Source organism: Dipodomys merriami, unplaced genomic scaffold, assembly GCF_024711535.1.
Source record: "Dipodomys merriami isolate MVZ:Mamm:240054 unplaced genomic scaffold, mDipMer1.0.p SCAF_406, whole genome shotgun sequence".
Classification (NCBI taxonomy): Eukaryota; Metazoa; Chordata; class Mammalia; order Rodentia; family Heteromyidae; genus Dipodomys; species Dipodomys merriami.
In genome coordinates, this window is record NW_027205671.1 from 381,874 (window position 1) to 401,254 (window position 19,381).

At 50.0% G+C, this 19,381-nt stretch overlaps 1 gene segment (V, D, J or C); it reads left to right on the forward strand.

Annotated features, from left to right (window-relative positions):
- Positions 1 to 19,174, forward strand: part of LOC138806721 (immunoglobulin heavy variable 3-23-like) — a 110,208-nt gene extending 91,034 nt beyond the window's left edge. The window contains 1 exon segment of the V gene segment in view: positions 18,768 to 19,174. Within this exon segment, the coding sequence occupies positions 18,768 to 19,174 (407 nt within the window).
- Positions 19,175 to 19,381: the final 207 nt, after the last annotated feature.

Here is a 19,381-nt window from a genome sequence, read left to right on the forward strand (position 1 = left end):
GATGTGTATGCAATACAAATACACCATATGTATTTATCTGTTTGTATATACACATAAGGCATTTACATAGGTATGTCACATGTGTGATTATGTGTATGTAATTGCATATGCAATATTTACATGTGTGGATGTCGATGTGTAAATACCTTCGAATCCCTGGGATGGGAAGGGAGGTTTCCATATTCCCTACTGTCTTTCCTCTGTGAATACCTCCAGGTCCCTGAACAGCTCCCCTACCACATGTCCAATCTGGTGTTGTGAGGATGAATGCTGGCCTTGATGAACTGGAGACTAGATCCAGACTGAGCTCTCTTGAGGGCAAAGCTGAATCTACAATTCAGGGGATCCTGGGTAAGGACAAGTGTGCTGTGTCTTTCCCTTCCTCCCTCTCCTCCCCTCAGGTCTTCACATATATGTATAAATCCCCCATGAAACTATAACTATCTGGCTGGGTAATCAGATTGATGTATATTACATTTGTGTTATCCACACGCTTCAAGATAGGTTCTACTGTTTCTGGTCTAGTCTGCAAGAACATGGAGGATCCCTGGGGTGTGTGCCCAGATTGGGGCGATTTGGCTAGGGTTGGTGGCTCTCTGTCCTCAGGTGTGCTGTCCAGGTGCTGCGGGAGGAGGCCCTGCTGGCTGGTGAAGCTCTCACACACCCTGTCTCTCACCTGCGCTGACTCTGGACAACTCCATCAGCACCACCAGACCCTCACTGTCCGGAAGAGCTTGGCATGTTGGGCATGCAATCTGTGGTGGTCTCATTAGCTGCAGCCCTCCCACACGGGCTCCACTTCCATCTCCAGAGCCACGGTCACAAGTAGAACTCTGCAGCAGGACTCTGTGAGCTCAAGGACCCGGCATGGAGTGCTGTGCAGAAGAGACAGTGAGGGGACTCAAGTGAAGCCTGAGAAGAGCGTTTCCTCCCTGAAGGGACAGGGTCAGCAGGGGACAAGCGGAACCACCAAACTCCCACAGTTAAAAATAGCAGGTGCAGAGATGGAGGCTGGGGAGTAAGAGGCTCCAGTGTCTTCTGTGGTCTGCTCAGCTTTAGCTCATTATCTAAGAGAACCCACCACCCACAGGTTGTAATGTAAATCACCAATGTCTGAGCACAGTAAGCTTTTTCCATTCATATGAGCAGCACTGGAAGAATGTTCACTAATATGAGACAATAGAAAAAGACTGAACATTTTCAGAAATTGGGTGTATTCAAAACATCCAGTTCTCATCAACATGAGCAATGTCATCATCCACAATTAATCTTCTATCTTCATCTCCAGGAATGCAGCCTGAGTGTGACTGAAATAAAGTCTTCCTCACTCCTTCAGAGTCTGAGAACAGACAGCTCTCTCTTCTGATGGCAACCTGACAAGACCTGGTGACACCAGATAAGGAATCAAATCTGAGGTAAGAAGGGAGCCTGACTGGATGAAGGCCAGCTACCTGGTCCCGTGCCTGTACTCTCTGTCCAAGATGACAGTGACAAAATAGTTTCTACTTTAAAAGAACACAGTATGTCCTTCCTACCTCTCTGTCTCTGTCTCTCTTTTGTACACTGCTGTCATGAAGATATCACCATAACTAGCAAGAACAGGTTTTTAGGATAATAAGCTAACACCTTACTTTTAATAACCTGGAGCTGAAAATTTTTAATAATAATTAACACAACAGCTGGATTACAATTGTTACAATCAATGTAATGCATTTAAAGAAGGCCATTAGCTAACTGGAGGTAAGTCAGGAGGAGGGATGAGGGATGGAAAATTACAGAGGAACCAAAGGAAACATGTCTGGATGAGCCCTGGGTTTGCTTGTGTGCGCCAATGGTTGAACAAGTGTCCATATTCACCATGTTCAGATGCACCTTTAGATATGTGCAGTTAATTACATTCCATATTAATTCACACCAGATTGTGATCTGTTTTGCAACAGATAATGAACACATGTCAAAATATAAAAAGTACCATTTATATGCTCAAGTCTATATATAAACAGATGTGATACAAGAGACTCACAATCACACTTGTGCCTTCACTGGGTTCCCTCCCTTTGCTTTCAGTAAACACAATAATGGCGCTAATTCATACCTGGTCTCACTGCAGAAAAGAGCTTCTTCTGAAAACCTCTCCAATTCAGCACCCTGTGTGCTGCAGATGTTCTAGTGAGCAGACTGGAGGGGGATTGAGAATCAGAGACGTACGTGCTAAGGATAACTTCAGTGAGACATGAAGTCTGTAGACATGTCACAATTATTTATCATTATTTTTGTACTGTGCTTGTTTCCAAAAAAGATAAAATAAAAAATTTATTTATAGTACATGTTTGCACACATGCACAGGATTAATAGGATTTTGCTTAACAAGACATAATCACATAGAGTTATTGTGCTTTCCTTCTTGCAAACAGTCAGACTCCCCACTAGCTCTCCTACATCAGCTCCTCCCGACTGAGGCCTTCATCCCAGAGCTGCCTTTATGGGAGACAGACATGCAAATGGGGTGTCCACCAGCCGATGAAATTCAGACCCCGCAGCTTTAGGGGACCAGCCCAGCCTGGATTCCGGTGATCCCATTCAGTGGTCAGCTCATGAACAGATGTGTCTCCGTGGAGTTGAGGCTGGGCTGGATTTTCTTGGTGACTATTTTACAAGGTAATTTATGAGGAGCAAGGGATGCTGAGTGAGAAGAACAGTTAATGTGTGACCATGGCTGACCAGGATTCTCTGTGTTTGCAGGTGTGCAGTGTGAGGTGCGGCTGGTGGAGTCTGGGGGAGGCTTGGTGCAGCCTGGGGGGTCCCTGAGACTCTCCTGTGCAGCCTCCGGATTCACCTTCAGTGATTACTACATGCACTGGGTCCGCCAGGCTCCAGGGAAGGGGCTGCAGTGGGTTGCACGAATTGATCCAGGGGGTGGAAGCACACGGTACGCAGACTCTGTGAAGGGCCGGTTCACCCTCTGCAGAGACAACAGTCAAAGCATGCTGTACTGCAAATGAGCAGCCTGAGAACCGAGGACACGGCCTGTATCACTGTGCAGGGCTCAGGGAGAGGAGCCAGTGGGGCCCAGACACACAGTGCAGCGGCCTAGGCCAGCAGGCGCTGAGCCGCGTCAGCTGCAGGGGTGGCGAGGAGGTGGCCCTGGGGTCTGGCCGCACCCTCCCAGGGCTGCAGGACCCAGCTGGGGTCTCCCTGCGCTGCTGCACGGACACAGAGGCTGGCTCCTTCCATCTGAACGCCAGGCAGGGCCTGACAGAGCAGCGAGGCCCCGGCTCCGGCTCCGGCAGCGCTGGCTGCGCACAGGCCAGGGCGGGTCTGGAGCGCTCAGGGCTCCGGGTGCTGCTCTCCCGCAGGTCAGCACAGAGACTCCGGCTTCCTGCTGAGCACAGACTGGGCCGGCTGTGGGAGCGGCGACCGCGGACTCCGGAGCCCGCGCGGACAGGACCGGCCTCCGTCCTCCCGCCCAGGCCGCGCTCACAGACCCGGGTGGGCCCGGTGCGCGCGCAGCAGGGCCCGGCTGACGTCAGCACCCGCGCTCCCCTCCCTTCACGCGTGCGCAGCTGCACTGGGCTGCGCGTGCGCCCTGGGCTCCCCTCGCTCTGGCGCGTCTTCCCGCGGTGCCCGTGGCTCGTCGTCTGGAGGCGGTGGCGGCCCCGGGCGGCGAGCACGGCCGGCGCGTCCTCCTGCTCGGTCACAGGACGCGGCCGTGCACGGGGAGGACGGGAGGACGGCGGACGGGCGATGGCGGCGAGCGCGCTGTCCGTCCGTCCGTCCGTGCGGAGCCGCACCTCCGGTCGCGGGGTGTGGACAGTGGCCATCTGGGCCCCGCTCCGAACCACGCTCACCTGTGTCCTTGTGTCCTTCTGCTCAGCGCAGCGGGACGGGTCTGCGCATGCTCTGTGGATGCACAGGCGCTCAGCCCTGTCCACGTCAGCATGTGTATGTATCTATACACCTTATTCACAAATGCATGTCTCTAGTGTGTGTGCACACGCGCGCACATATGTAGACACGCACATCCATGTGCACGCATTCATCTCATTGTGTATTCATAAACAATGGCGTCTAGATATAAACATGAACTCTGTATTCTGTGGGATCTAGATAATTCTAACTCAAATGACACTGGGATAGAAGAGGAAGGATACACACACACTTCCATCAGGGCTGGAAGGGGCGGCCTCCATACCCCTCTGGGGTCCTTCACAGGTGAATTCATTCTCCCTCCTGAGGGGCTCTGGGCTGTACAGCTACTCTGAGTGGAGGCTGTTGGCCTTGCTGCTGTGCCCAGCTCTCTTCAGACATTGGACGCCCCACTGGACAGGACACTCTCAGCCTCACTCATGGGGTTCTGGACAGGGTGCTGACCCGTGTCCTGGACTCAAGGTGATTTCCTCAATTGTTCTGTGGTGGAGTCTGGAACTGAACATGAGGCAGTCCTGCAATGGAGCCCCTGCACAGGAGAGGCCCGGCCTCCTTCCCCAAGGAGAGCCCTCCATGAGCAGCCTGGATGGAGCCCCAACAAACACAGGACCAGGGACCCCCAATCCTACATGGTACCCACAGGGTTCCTCAGAGAGGGGTCAGCTTAGTGAGCCGGTCAACCAGGAACAACAGGAACCCGAGCACCTGTGACCAACACTGACCATCTGTGAGCAATGCAGAGTTCTGTTTGTGAAAACGGGAATGAGATGTGACCATATTGACAGCACAGGTTCCTGAGGGAGGCTGTGCAGACCTGAGTCCATCCACCAACTGTTCCCCTGGGCTCCGAGTTCAGTGAGGTCACACACAGCACCACACATCAGAGGGCCGCCTCCCTCCCCTTCTCTCTCACCCTGGGTCACGTCTTGAGCTAACAAGCACCTGCTTCATGAATATGCAAACAAGCAGCATCTGCGGTGGACAACATAGACAACTGTTTCCCAGAGCAGCCTGCCCTCACCTCTCCTGTGACAACCAGAGCTCAGAGCCCAGGATGCACCTGAACTGGAGCTTCCTCTTCTTGATGGCTGCAGCTACAGGTGAGCGCTGCCCAGGACCAGCCCCAAGGGTCCAGACCCTCATTAGAGAGTTCACACCTCCCTCTCCTCTGCAGGGGTCCACTCCCAGGTCCAGCTGGAGCAGCCTGGGGCTGAAGTGAGGAGACCTGGAGACTCGGTCAGGCTGGCCTGCAGGGCCTCTGGATACACCTTCACCAGCTATTATATGCACTGGGTGAGGCAGAAGGCAGGACAGGGGCTTGAGTGGATTGGAAGGATTGATCCTAGAGATGGTGAGACCAAATACACTCAGAAGTTTCAGGGCAAGGTCTCCCTGACTGCAGACACCTCCTCCAGCACAGCATCCCTGGAGCTGAGCAGGCTGACAGCGGAAGACTCGGCCATGTACCACTGTGCGAGGCACAGTGTGCACACCCACATCCTGAGTGTGTCAGAAACCTGAGGCAAGGCAGCTGCCTCGGGCTGTGAGGAGAAGGCTGATTCCCTGAGCGCTGCTTAGAACACAGAGATGATTCTGAGCCACGTGCTGCAGACCTGAGCCCATGCTGAGTGAGGGAAATGTTCCACCCATCCCATTCTCAGAAAACACAGAGAGCAAGGGGTTCCCAGTGAATAAAGCCAGGCAAACACTATCAGCTAATAGTCATGTGAACACATTTTCCAGTCAACTGATCCCCTAGTATAGAGCATTTAGCATAAAAGGATGCTCTAATTTGTTACGGGTTTTTCTGCATCAAGATGATCATTTTTTTTGTTCTAGATATACACAAGCATACAAAGCTGTATAGACATGCACACATGTAGATATGTGTAGTATAAATGTATTCCACATATGTTTCATATGTGTGTATATGTTGCTCTAATGTGTACTCTATAACTTCACACATTTATATACATATACAAATCTAATTTGCTTTCATGTAGTTTCTGTCTATATGTACATGTTCATATGCAAATCTGCAATGTACAGTTACGTACACAAACACAGAGATTTATCGACCCTCTTATCACTGGAATATGAGGGGAGTTTTCATATTCCCTGCACTGTCCATCACCTGGGAATACATCTAGAACCTGAAAGTCTGTTTCCTCTCATTTGGGTACTGTGAACCTAACTAGCCAGACAAGGGAGTACGTGCTCATCAAACCCTACTCTGCAGGGAATATTCACCTGGGACCTCTTCCCCTCCTCTTACACGTTCACTTCACATGGGACGTCTTCTCATCCACTTACACATTCACTTCACAATGGACCTCTTTTCTTCCCTTATACATTCACTTCACACAGGACCACTTTTCTCCCTTATACATTCACATAAAGAGAATAACCCCCATGCAAATATCAAACCAGAATAATTCACAAACCATATTTGATTAAATTCAGGTTCATCCTCATTGTAATATTTCTGCTTGTAGAGAACCTATTCTGCTACAATATGGAACATTGATCACACATTAAGTCTAAGTATAATTCTTGTGAAATACCCACAAAATAGGTGCCATTTTTATGTAGCACATTTTATTTAGCACCAGGTAGTGTCCATAACAAAATCCAGAGGCTAGATCAGAGAATTACACAGGTTCCTAGGCCTACCCATCCACAGACTTCCCCAGAACCTAGAGCCTGCCGTGGGGTCATACATAGAGTAGAGTACATGGACCTACATGGATGTACCATGTCCTCCTACAGTCCCAGTGAACTTATCTGGGGTCATAACTGAATTGCAGTAAATGGAGTTACATGGGTGTACCAAGACCACACAAAATCCTGTGACTTACCCAGATCATGAATGGACCAACAGCCATGCACCATCATCTCACAGTCCTGTCATGGTGCTGTGCTCTGCTACGTAAGGAAAATTGGTGAAAATGGTGGTCATGGAAACTAGCTGCACTTGAGAACCTCCATGATTTCCTGTCACGTGAACTCCCAAGTCTCCAAAGTGACTGGGTTGTGTGGGATCAGGTGGAATTCCTTCTTAGGAAAAATAAGAATGATGTCCAATAGTTAGAATGCCATCATTCTTAGAATGTATTCTGGTGAGCTTTGCATCCCCTGTGTCAGTTCTACACTGGACAAGTAGTGCAATTTCTGCTTGTATTAAATACACATTTTCATATGCCTTGAGTCAAAGTAGCCTAACGTCTTCCTTCCATTTCCTAAAGATGAGAAATGATAAGAATTCAGAGTCATGAATTGAAGAGAGCTCTCCAATACAAGGTAAGGGCCTAGCAACATGCCTGAGAGAACTGAGTTACATTTCCCAGAGGAGCAGCTCCAAATGGCCTGGCAGTGCCGGGCAGCCCATAGCAACTGCAGAGACCTGCAGTGAGGTTCCAAGTATTTGACTTCCCTCAGCTGTGAAGCAGAGAAGACCTTCAAGGGGAATGCCTTTCCTCTCCCTCCTGCCCAGCGAACCAAACAAACCTTGATCTGTGAAGTGACCCACCCAAGGGTGTAAACCACTATATTTCCTGAAAATAAAAGCCTTGGTCTAACTGGAGTCAAAGGATAAACGGTTTGTTCTATTTTATGTTACAAAAAAAGAACCATCTCCTGCATTGAAATAGTTTTCTTAAGAATGTATTTGGAAAGATGATGTCTTGAGGCTGGGGCATTGTGATCTAAGGAATGCCCCATGGGAGTCTTGTGGGTGGAACACTGCCCCAGCCCAGAATTGTGCCCTGTGTGCTTTGAGGAGACGCGGGTCCCAGCAGTCCTTGTGGAAGAGGGACAGGCTGTGCTGTCCTCTGACTCAAGGTCACACTGGCCTGTGACTGTGTCTTCCAACCCTAGGATAAACTTCTGTCTGCCACATGGAGCTCACAGTCTTGTTACACGGGGCCGAGGACTTGTGGACAGACAAGCAGTGGTCAGGAGGTCACACGCTGGGTGCTCTGTGCCAGTGGATCTGCGCAGGTCCACGTGTGTGATTCGGAGGGATTGTGGCTGCAGGTGCCGACAGACGTGTTTCTCCTTGTCCCTGTATGCTGTCCAGGTGTGGTCAGAGTCAGGATCGGCCTGTGAACCCTTGAGGTCCCGTTGCTCACTGCTGGCCTCCAGCTCCATCAGGACCAGCGGTGCCTCTGGCATTGGCTTCACTGACTCATGAGGAGGGGCTGCACTGGACAGGAGACACGGTGACATCGAAGTCACCTCCACAGACACATGTGCACCTGAGACAGACAGCAGAGCCCCATCCTCCACACCACAGAGCTCTGCTGTCTACCTGGGGAGGATGTGGGCTTCAGACACCTGCAGGGCCAATGGCCACCAGCAGGGGGCGCCTGGCACACGCTGAGCTGGGCAGGGCCTGCTGTTCATGCTCAGATGACCTGGGTGTGTCCTGTGCCAGTGAAATGTGTGTCCTGTTAACACTGGCTCAGATAGGAGCCAGGGCTAGAGGATCTCACCTGTGACCCCAGCTGTGGGGAGCCTGCAATCTGAGCAGTATAGTTTCAAGAAATCAACGAGAATCCCGGCTCAGACGACACACCCAAAGCCAGAGAGGAAGCTGCTGCTGAAGGGATAGAGCTCCAGACGTGAGCACCAAACCTCAAGGACAGCACCCAGGCCCCGGGGACAACCCAGCACTGTCCACAGAGAAAGAAATGGACAACAAATGCATTGTATGCATGAATTAGAGTAGAATCATTGAACCATTAATGGGGGAAAAGAGAGGACAGTAGATCACAAAGGTGACTGTGATGAAGGCAAACTGCAGGAATATGTGAAGATATTGTGACAAACCTTGTTATGTGATCACTACTCACTAGTAAACATTAATAACCAGAGTCCCCAGCATGGCTTAAGGCAGACATACTGCCTGGTGAAAAGTAGCTCCTCTGTTCAATTAGTCCAGGAAAACAGGATGTATTCCCACAGCTTAGTTTGCTTCTTTTTTGGGTCAACTTCATTCTGAGGATACAGGACCTTGACCAGGAGCTCAGGTGAAGCTCAGGTTTGGAGTTCTGGTCTCTGAAAAGGAGACACAGCTTTCTCCCTCACTGTCTCCCAGCACCTGTGACTGGCCTCTGCTCCCTTCATGTGCTGTCAGTTTTAACATGGAGGCCCTGAGGTCACACACAAGTGACACAGAGGAAGGAGGAAGGGGAGGTACCGCACACCCTGGATTAAGTGCTGCTGGATAAACTGAAGGAAGCTCAGTGTGCGTCTCAGGACGCTGTCCTCACATAGACACACAGATTCATGTGAACCTACAGTGGACACCCCTGCCATCGGGAAATGGTGGATCTTCTCAAGAAGGAGATGACGTCATCGGGTCTCCCTCCTGCTCTCACCTCCTCCACTCATGACTTGTGGAAGGCCATCCGTGGGCCAGGGGGGCTGTGGGTCCTGGGTAGTGGTGGTTGTGGGCTGACTGAGTCGCACCATCCGAGTTCATAGATCTGATATGAGGCAGGAGGCAGGGAACTCATGAGAACACTGGGACCTTGCACCCACCAGAGAGGCCATTTGCACTTCTGCTGGGGTGGGATCTGTGCCTGGGTCTAAGGAGTCAGGAAAACTATGGGTAGATTAGCCCAGTAGGTGATAAGGGCAGGGCCATATGCAAATCTCCCAGGCCCAAAGAGTAGAAATGCCAGGCTCCTCTGACACATACACACGGGCCTGCCCTCCAGTCTCTATAGACCCTCGGACCACATCCCCAGAGCATGGAGTGGACGTGGAGGCTCCTTCTCCTGCTGGTGGCCCCAGGTGAGGACCCCAGGCCTGGGCTGCCAAGGACACAGAGGAGCTCCCGGCCCTATCTCCAGTGTCTCCTCTATAGGAACCTACGCCCAGGTGCAGCTGGTGCAATCTGGGCCTGAGCTGAAGAAGCCTGGAGAGGCCATGAAGATCTCCTGCAAGGCTTCTGGATACACCTTCACTAGCTATGCTATTAACTGGATGCGACAGGAGCCAAGAGGTGGCTTGCAGTGGATGGGGTGGATCAACACTATCACTGGAAATCCAGTCTACACTGAGGACTTCAAAGGACAATTCATCTTCTCCCAGAAACTTCTGTTAGCACAGCACATCTGCAGATCAGCAGCCTGAAGGCCGAGGACATGGCTGTGTACTCCTGTGCAAGACTCGATGAGGAAACCACATCCAGAAGGCATCAGAAACTGAGAGAGAAGCTGCTCCTGCTCACCAGACAGCAGCACTAGCTGCACACAGCCTGTGGTGGAGGTTGTGATTTAGAGCTGGGAAAGGTAGGAAAGAGAGCTTTGCTCATCTGCAGAATAATTTCACCAAGATGTTGACAGGTCCTGGAATGGGAGAGAAATTGATTGCAGCAGGCACTAATTTGTGGAGTGAACATTGCTCCCCTAACAGCTCTCAGCATAAAGACACTGAAGAGTCTATAGTGAAATCCTCTCTTAGGAGCTGAGACCTCGGACTCCATCGCTTGTAGTGCAAGAAGAGGGCAGATCAGACAGCTCACTATGGAGACAGTACAGTGCTTCCTCAATACATTAAAAATAGATCTACCACATGAATCCTACATATGACTTCAGAGTATAAAGACAAAGAACAATTCCATGACTGCCTCAATTCCTTTTTACTCATTCTTTTCAAGGTGCTATTCACAGCAAAAGTATTCTCTCATCTTCCTATGTGCCAAGCAAGGGATTACAAAGTAATGATGCTGTTAAAATACCTTCCTTGCTGAATATATTGCACTATCAGATGACCAAAAGATTCCACCAAAGCCTTTGGATATGAGAAGTAATTTTCAGCAACACGGATAATCAGCATTAAAAATCAGCTCCTTCTCTTTTACCGGTACCCTAGTGAGAAACAAATCAGGAAAACAGCCATTTACAAGACCATCAGAAAATAAATAAAATGCCCAGTATAAATATACCTAGGGACAGAAAGCTCTTTACAATGACAACTCTAAAACACTGACAAAAAGAATAGAAGGGGACAGTCTTATCAATCAAGGGAGTGGAATGACTTTATATTACAAGGATAAGAGAACAGACATTGTTAAAATGGCCATATTACCAAAAGAGTTCTAAAGACTTGATCAACCTCCATCAAAAGCCCTATGGCCTTCTTCCCAGAAATGGAAAATGAAAGTGATGCTAAGAATCACGTGGAAGTACCAAAGACCTTGAGCAAAAGCTGCTGGAAATGGAACAAAAAATTAACGCCAGGAGCCAGTGGCTCACACCTGTAATCCTAGCTACTCAGGAGGCTGAGATCTGAGGATGAGGGTTCAAAGCCAGCCCAGGCAGGAAAGTCCATGAAAATCTTATCTCCATTAAACCACTAGAAAACCAGAAGTGGCGCTGTGGCTAAAGCGGTAGAGCACTCACCTAGAGCTGAAGAGCTGAGAGATAGCACCCAGGCCCGGAGTTCAAGCCCTATGACCGACAAAAAAATAAAAATAAAATTAGAAACTTAATTCACATTTTGCCACTGAGGATAGAATAGCACTCAATTTCTACAGTAAACACATAATATGAAGAAGGGGAAGAAATCTTGGCCATACATGCATCTGACAGCGATGCATTAACAGGATACATGAATCCCTCAAATAATTAAACACCAGTACACAAAATTTAATTAATAAATGCTTATAAGAATTGGTCAGACCTAAAATAAGAATCTACTATGCCCAATAACATATAACAGATATTCAATATCCTCAGCCATAAATGAAACACACATCATGACTGCACTGCATTCCAAAGGTACCCTATCAATCATAAAGAGAACAAACAAGAACTGGCAAACCTGCAGGAAAAGAAACCTTCCATGGTGCCCTCAGAATGTGAGCGAGTGCACTATGGGACTCAGAATGGAAAACCCTCCACAGACTAAAAGCCAAGCCACCAATGATCCTTCTCCTCACTCCTGCACACACCCAAGGGGTCTCTGGCAGTCTATGATATAGTGACCACACAGTTGTGTTTGTCTTGAACTGTCCACATAGGAAAGTTTGGGGATCAGACTGGGTCCCTTCAATGGATTCCTCAAAGGATGAACCTAGAAAGTATGTTATGTATACAGAATGAAATTACTCAGCTATAAAGAGAAATAATGTATACAGAATGGAACTACTCAGCTATAAAGAGGAATGATGTATACAGAATGGAACTACTCAGCTATAAAGAGGAATGAACTTAAATCTCTGGAAGGAAAATTAAAAAAATAGAGAAGACTTTGTTGATGAGAATAAGCCAGACACCAAAGGAGTAATACTGCGTTTTTGTCTCTTAGGTAAACTAAAGATCTGGAGAAGATCAAAAGCATGAATATGAAATTGGAATGGCAATAGCATGCGGAAGCCAGCAAGATTGGTAACAGGGAGGAGAGCGTGCAATCAAAGTGCATTACACACTCGTGTGAAAATGTCATAAGGAAACCCATTACTTGATACAATGAAGCTAATTTAAAAGAAAAAGTGGCCCAACACTGGTGGTTCACACTAGTCATCCTAGCTTTCAGGAGGCTAAGATTTGAGGATCACAGTTCAAAATTGCCCTATTTGAGAAATTCCATAAGACATTAATCTCCCATTAATCACAGACAAAGCCAGGAGTGGTGCTAGCTCTGGTGGAAAAGCGCTAGCCCTGAGCAAATGGAGCTCAGGGAAAGAGTCCAGGCCCTGGTTCAAGGCCCAGGACTAGCTGGAAATAAAGAAGTAAACAGAAAACCCAACAGAGCAGAGAGATGAGCTTCGGAATGAACGCTGGAGTGGTCCAGGAGCTCTGATAAGAGACTGTAATGGAAAGAGGAAGCCAAGTGCAGCTCCCTGAGCTGAGACTGAAAGGAGCCTTGGAGCAGCCACTCTGTCACAGACGCAGGGCTCAGGATGAGGACAGAGTGGGGCATGAAAGGTGCGGGCACCGTGCAGCTCAGGATGCCCTGGACAGACCCCTCCACACTGCCCTGCCTGCCCATGTGGCCACCTCAGTCTTCCCAGGGGTGACTCCTGTGTCCTGGCAGCGTGGGGCTCAGTGCTGACCCTGTATGGAGCTCAGGCCTCGGGGTGTCACACGTTATCTCTGCAGAATACAGAATCCAAGATGGATGTGTGGAGACCGTCTGATTCATGGATGGCTGGGGACAGGCAGAGACGACTAGAGAAATGGGGACAGCACAGGAAGACCACTGGACAGCGTCCTCAGAACTATGGGCTCAGCACCCCAGAGAGGCAAAGCCTAACTGACCTGTGGGGTGACCTGTGCTCAGTACTGCAGGTGACAAAGCTCAGTGAAAATCCAGCCTGGGAGAGCTGCAGACCCACAGACCCCATGCACGGGGCTCCTTGCCCAGGTGTGCCCAGTACCATATGTGTGTGTGTGTGTGTGTGTGAGAGAGAGAGAGAGAGAGAGAGAGAGAGAGAGAGAGAGAGAGAGAGAGAGAGAGAGAGAGAGAGAGAGAGACCTCATGTATCCAAGTCGAAACTGTGTATGCACAACTGTACCCAGTAAATATATTAATGAGTGAGACCTCATGTGCACACGTCCACACTGTGTGCACCCAGCTGGAACTCAAGTCATGGAAAATTGTTCAGTCTCTCAGGCTTCATGTCTCCTAGTTGATGTTTGGATTTCGTTGGTAACTACGGTTACCCTTTCTTTCCCATCATCCCTCTGGGAATGTCTGCCCTATTCCAGGCTCATGTTGTATTTACAACACAAGTAACTTGTGACTCAACACCGTGTGATTCAGGCAATAGCAAAACCTTGGAATCTGAATGTAAAATTAGCCCTGGGGGCACTAGCGCTTTGCTGCAGGTGCTATGGATAAATCATCTGGAAGGTACAATGTGAAAGGAGTCCAGGCCAAGGTGGGAAGCTATGGGGTGCGTGCCTTGGCTCCCCAACATTCATGACCTGGAATTTAACCCTTGCAGGGAAGCAGCCTGACTCAGGGATGGTGAGTGTCCCCTTGAGGAAGGGAGCTGATCTTTCCTTCCCATCCTGCAAGGGAAGGACGCAGGTGACTCTTCTGCCACATGAGGACACAGCATGTAGACCACCTAGGAACCAGAAAAACAGCTCAAAGCAGACAGAAAAGTGCTTGATCTTGAACACCTTGACCCCAGACTATGAGAAACAAATCCTCACCCTGTATAGGTTTCCCCATCGGGGATATGTTTATACCACCAAGAATGGACAAAGACACCACTGAGCTGAACTTGGTGGCTATGCAGGGGAAAACATCCAGCAAACTATGGATTGAGGCCAGCCTGCACAAGAAGTATATAAGACCGTATCTCACAATAATCCAGGCATGGGGCCCACAGCTGTAAACTCAAATATAATGGGCATCCTAGGAAGATAACAGCATGAGGCCAGCCCTGGACAAAGTCATTTCACCCTAAGTGAGAAACAGCGTAGAGTCAAAGGAGCTGAAGACATGGCAGAGAGCGTGCTGAGCAAACACAAGGCTGTGATTTCAAACCCAAGTGCTAAAAATAAAAGTAGATGAAAAGTGAACATAAAACAACCACCCTAAAATGATCCCCTTAGCATATTTGCAGTAGGAAGCACACAGCCTTCCTTAACCCACAACCACTGCTGGTGGGAGGAGAGGGAGAGCGGAAGCCAAGGACTTGCTTCCAGAAGAATGCCCCATTTCCTGACTCTGCTGCTGGTGAAGCAGATTTCCCTGTGCTGCAGTGCTTATGAAATGTTATGAACAAGTCCTCTGTGTGGTAAAGATGAACAAGTTTCCAGCAAATAAAATAAGTGCATTTCCATAGTTTAAAAGTGACAAAATGGTCAGATGGGTTGGTTGCCCCTGCTCGGTAGGGGAGACTGGCAGGAATGACTGCAGCCAGTCCCAAAGACACAGTGTCAGCCCAGAGATAAACACGGTCATGCACAGCAATCCGTTCAGCTGCACAGAAAGCACAGATAGGAGAACACCGCCCATACCACCAGGAAAAATGCATGTCCATATCCCAAAATCACTAAAGAAAAATACAGCAAAGACGGCTGGACACGCAGCTCAAGGGGCCGTGCACCTCTCTAGCAATCAAGAGACTCTTCAATTACAAATTCATACCACCAAACAATGTGACACATGCACACATCATGACACCTAATGTGAGCGATGACTGACTGTGCTGTGTAAAATGCAGTGAGATGAGGTCTCCTAACGCATTCGCTCTGCTTCGGGATGAGGTCTGTGTTCTCTTCCATGTAATCATTGTCACTGCTGACTGCCTGATTCTCCTGTCTTCTCTGCACTGCCTTTGCTCAGATTCCACCACAGAGCTGGCTATATAACAGGAGGACATGCAAATGGGGCCTCCCTCTTCTCATGAAAAGCTGCAGCTCTGCAGGTCAGGCCTGACTTCCAGGGGGTCCATCCTGAGATCAGCACTGGGCACAGACCTCCATCATGGAGGGGGCTCTGACCTGGGTTTTCCTTATGGCCATTTTACAAGGTATTTTGCAGAGAAGAAGGGACACTGGGTGTGTGAGTGAAGCTGAATGGGAGGTACCGTGGATGTGTGTGACCATTGCTGACCTGGATTCTCGGTGTTTGCAGGTGTGCAGTGTGAGGTGCAGCTGGTGGAGTCTGGGGGAGGCTTGATGCAGCCTGGGGGGTCCCTGAGACTCTCCTGTGCAGCGTCTGGATTCACGTTCAGTGGTTATTGGATGAACTGGGTCCGCCAGGCTCCAGGGAAGGGGATGGAGTGGATTTCATCCATCGATGGAAGTAGTAGCACATACTACGCAGACTCCGTGAAGGGCCGCTTCACCATCTCCAAAGACAACAGCAAGAACACACTTTACCTGCAGATGAACAGCCTGAGAGTGGAGGACAAGGCTGTCTATTACTGTGCTACAGACACACAGTGCAGGAAATCCAGACACAAACCTCCCTGCAGGGCGCTCAGCACCAGCAGGGGGCGCTGGGCACAAACTGAGGTCATGCTCAGTCAGCACCAGCAGGGGGCGCTGGGCACACACTGAGGTCATGGCAGTCACAGGAGCAGCTGTGGAGCTCAGGCCCTGACTCCTCTGTGTGTCTGGCCTCTCCACAGGACGCAGCGTCCCCCACAGAGTTGTCCACTGTGCTCTTGCTATTCTCCAATCCTTCAGCACACAGCTTTTTCCATCCTCCATTGTCGTGGTTCTGTTGTGGTTGATGATGCATCCTTGAGAGGACCAGACACAGCACCATGCACGGTCGGTGGACACTGCTGAGATCACTGGGGTCAAATCTGAGGAAGGTCAAGATCCCTGCTCAGTCCTTTCCTCTCAGACTCGGGAGAGACGCAGTGGACTCCTTGGCTTAGTCAGTCTTTATCCTCAGGTCGGAGGGCACGGCATGTTGTGCAGAGCCAGGGCCTCCATGTCACTGATGGATTTCAAGGCCCACGGTTCTGCTCACACAGTCCAGGCGTCCAGCCCGGCTTTGATCCCGTTGTCCCCTTTCCTCTTGCTGGTGACATGTGAGGGGCCATCGGTCAGGACCAGGGGCTGCTCTGTGACCCACTGAGCCCAGTCATGGGCACCGCTGAGCTGTGGTTACCTGCAGAGCCCCAGTGACCCCCACCAGCTCCTCTGCCTCCGTCCCTTTCTACACACGCTGTAGATGACGAGGTTGGATGGGATTCTCAGCCACAGTTCTGGATCTTGCCACTGCTTGATCCTAGAAGGACTCCTGTGTTCTTAATTGTCTCTGTGTTGTCCACACCTGTCATTCACACTAAATCCCCTGCAGACGAGGCCTGTATGCAATCTCTAGTCCCCAGGCCCAGTACTGGGACCTGGAGGTCAATGAGGCTGTGGCCCTGGCTCCTGCATGCCTGGAAGAACTCACTGGTGTCCCCAGGCTGCGTGCCCTGGACTGTCCTGTCCTCCTCTCTATGGACTCTGGTGGGAAGCTCAGGGGATATCTGTAGCTAAGGGCACATGGATGAGTGTAGAAACAGTCGTCACTTGGGATTTCACCTGCATCACCTCACTGTCCTGAGCCTGTGCACATGGGACTGAGGACGGGCTGGGGCCAGGTCCTCCTGGAGCACGTGGGCTGTGGAGGTGCAGGGTGGGTGGGAGCTCCTGCGATTGCCCGTCAGGAAGAGATCTAGAACCTCCCGCAGAGCCTGCTGCAGACGCTGCCTCTGTGGTGGAATGTCATCCTCTCTAGGCTGTTCCCACTCAGATCCACCCAGGTTGCCAGAGAGGAATTAGTGAGGAATGTCATTCCATCCACACAACACCTCCACTGCAGCCTTCCACAGGCTTGGCTTTTAATGTGCGGCATTGATCTGCCGGGGGTATTTCCAGTCCTGGGTCATTCAAAAGCCAGGCCGCCGTGCCTCAGTATCAAGGGTGTGTTTGTGTAAAGGCCTGGAGAAAAGGCTCCTCAGAGACAAGTGAGGAGTGGGGACAATGTGGCGGTGGGGACCTGGGTCGAGCGTGGCCACCTTCCTGGCTGACGGGTTTCTCACAATGTGCGTGGATGAGAGCAGTGCTCCATGTGCAGTAAGAGCAGAGAGCTCAGGTCATCCCTGCTTCCCAGAACAACGATGCTAATGGTCCTCTCCTGCTGTTGTTACATGTCTCACTGGGAGACACATACAATAGACCCTATGGAGAGATCAAGGAGTACAGCTCTTCACAAAGACTAAGCCAAAGACCAACAAAGTAAGCACCAGAAAGAGGGTACTGGGAGTGGAGAGATGAGGGGCAAATGGTAGAAGAATGAAGGAGACAACATGGAGAACTCAGGCAAGAATACAGTGCCTATGCCACAGAATTGAGAACACTGAGGTAAGGGTGGGTCAAAGGGGAAAAGTGAGGAAGGAATGACACAGATCCACATGCCTTGTATCCATGAACTGCTTTGTTCAATGATGTCAGCATGCATGTCCTGAACACTAATTAGAGAGAGGGAAGAGGAGGTTGGAGAGGTAGGCAGGAATGTTGAAAGGTGTGACATTGATCAAGCCTCAGTGTGTTCATAAACTGCCTCACTGAACAGCAACACCTTTATAGAACGACTTAAAGATCAAAATGTTTTATTTAATATTTTATTGAATTTTTAAAATTGTTTTTTGTGTAGTTGATGTAGAGCAGTTACAGTTACATGAATCAGGTATAATCAGTGCAGTTCTGTATGAACCATTTTCCCCTTCTGTTGCTCTCTCCCAATCCTTCCCTCCTGTCCCCACCCATAAGATTTCCAGTTTATTTTCCACAGCGTCTGCTGAGTATCACTATTGTGTTTGTTCGTCCTTGTTCCAGCTTATATGTGACCCCCTTACCTTCCCAAATATAAACACAATAACAAACAAGACAAAAGGAAAAGGGAAATATTTTTTGAAAAGCAAATGGCTCAGCAATCTTGACTAACAGAAGCAGAGTTAAAGTTTCTTAAAGAAATTCAGATTCAATCAATGGTTTTTCTTGAAGCTAATTAATAGTTTGTCCACTCAACTAAAAAACTCTGTCTTCTACCTGCATCTCCTCTGTGCACTGCCCTGCTGAGACTTCTGCCCTAGAGCTGCTTTATAGCAGAGGACATGCAAATAGGACGTCCCTCTGCCCATGAAAACCAGCCCATCCCTGATCTGAGCTCTGTGAGCTGATTCCACCCGTGACTGAGCACAGTCCAGCACCATGGAGCTGGGGCTGCGCTGGGTTCTCCTTGTTGCTCTGTTGAAAGGTGATTCATGGGGAGCAAGGGATACTGAGTGTGCAAATGGACATGAATGGGAGGAACAGTGGATGTGTGTGACCATTGCTGACCAGGATTCTCTGTGTTTGCAGGTGTGCAGTGTGAGGTGCAGCTGGTGGAGTCTGGGGGAGGCTTGGTGCAGCCTGGGGGATCCCTGAGACTCTCCTGTGCAGCCTCCGGATTCACCTTCAGTAGTTACTACATGCACTGGATCCGCCAGGCTTCAGGGAAGGGGCTGGAGTGGGTTGCAGAAATTAATACAGGTGGTGGTAGCACATGGTATGCAGACTCTGTGAAGGGCCGGTTCACCATCTCCAGAGACAACAGTAAAAGCACGCTGTACCTGCAAATGAACAGCCTGAGAACCGAGGACACGGCCCTGTATTACTGTGCAAGAGACACAGTGAGAGGAGCCCATTGGGAGCCCAGACACAAACGTGCACACAGCCTAGGCCAGCAGGGGGCGCTGAGCCCGCGGGTCACCTGCAGGTGTGAGTGAGGAGGTGGCCCTGGGGTCTGGGCCTGCACCCCTCACAGGGCTCCCAGGACCCGAGATTGCATCTCCCCTGCACTGCCTGCCAAGGAACCCAGAAGGCTTAGCTCCTTCCTATTGAACACAAGGCAGGTGATTGACAGAACAGTGAGTCCCAGGGTCTGGCTTCAGGACAGAATTGGTCCAGTACAACTTAGCACTGGCAGTGAGCTC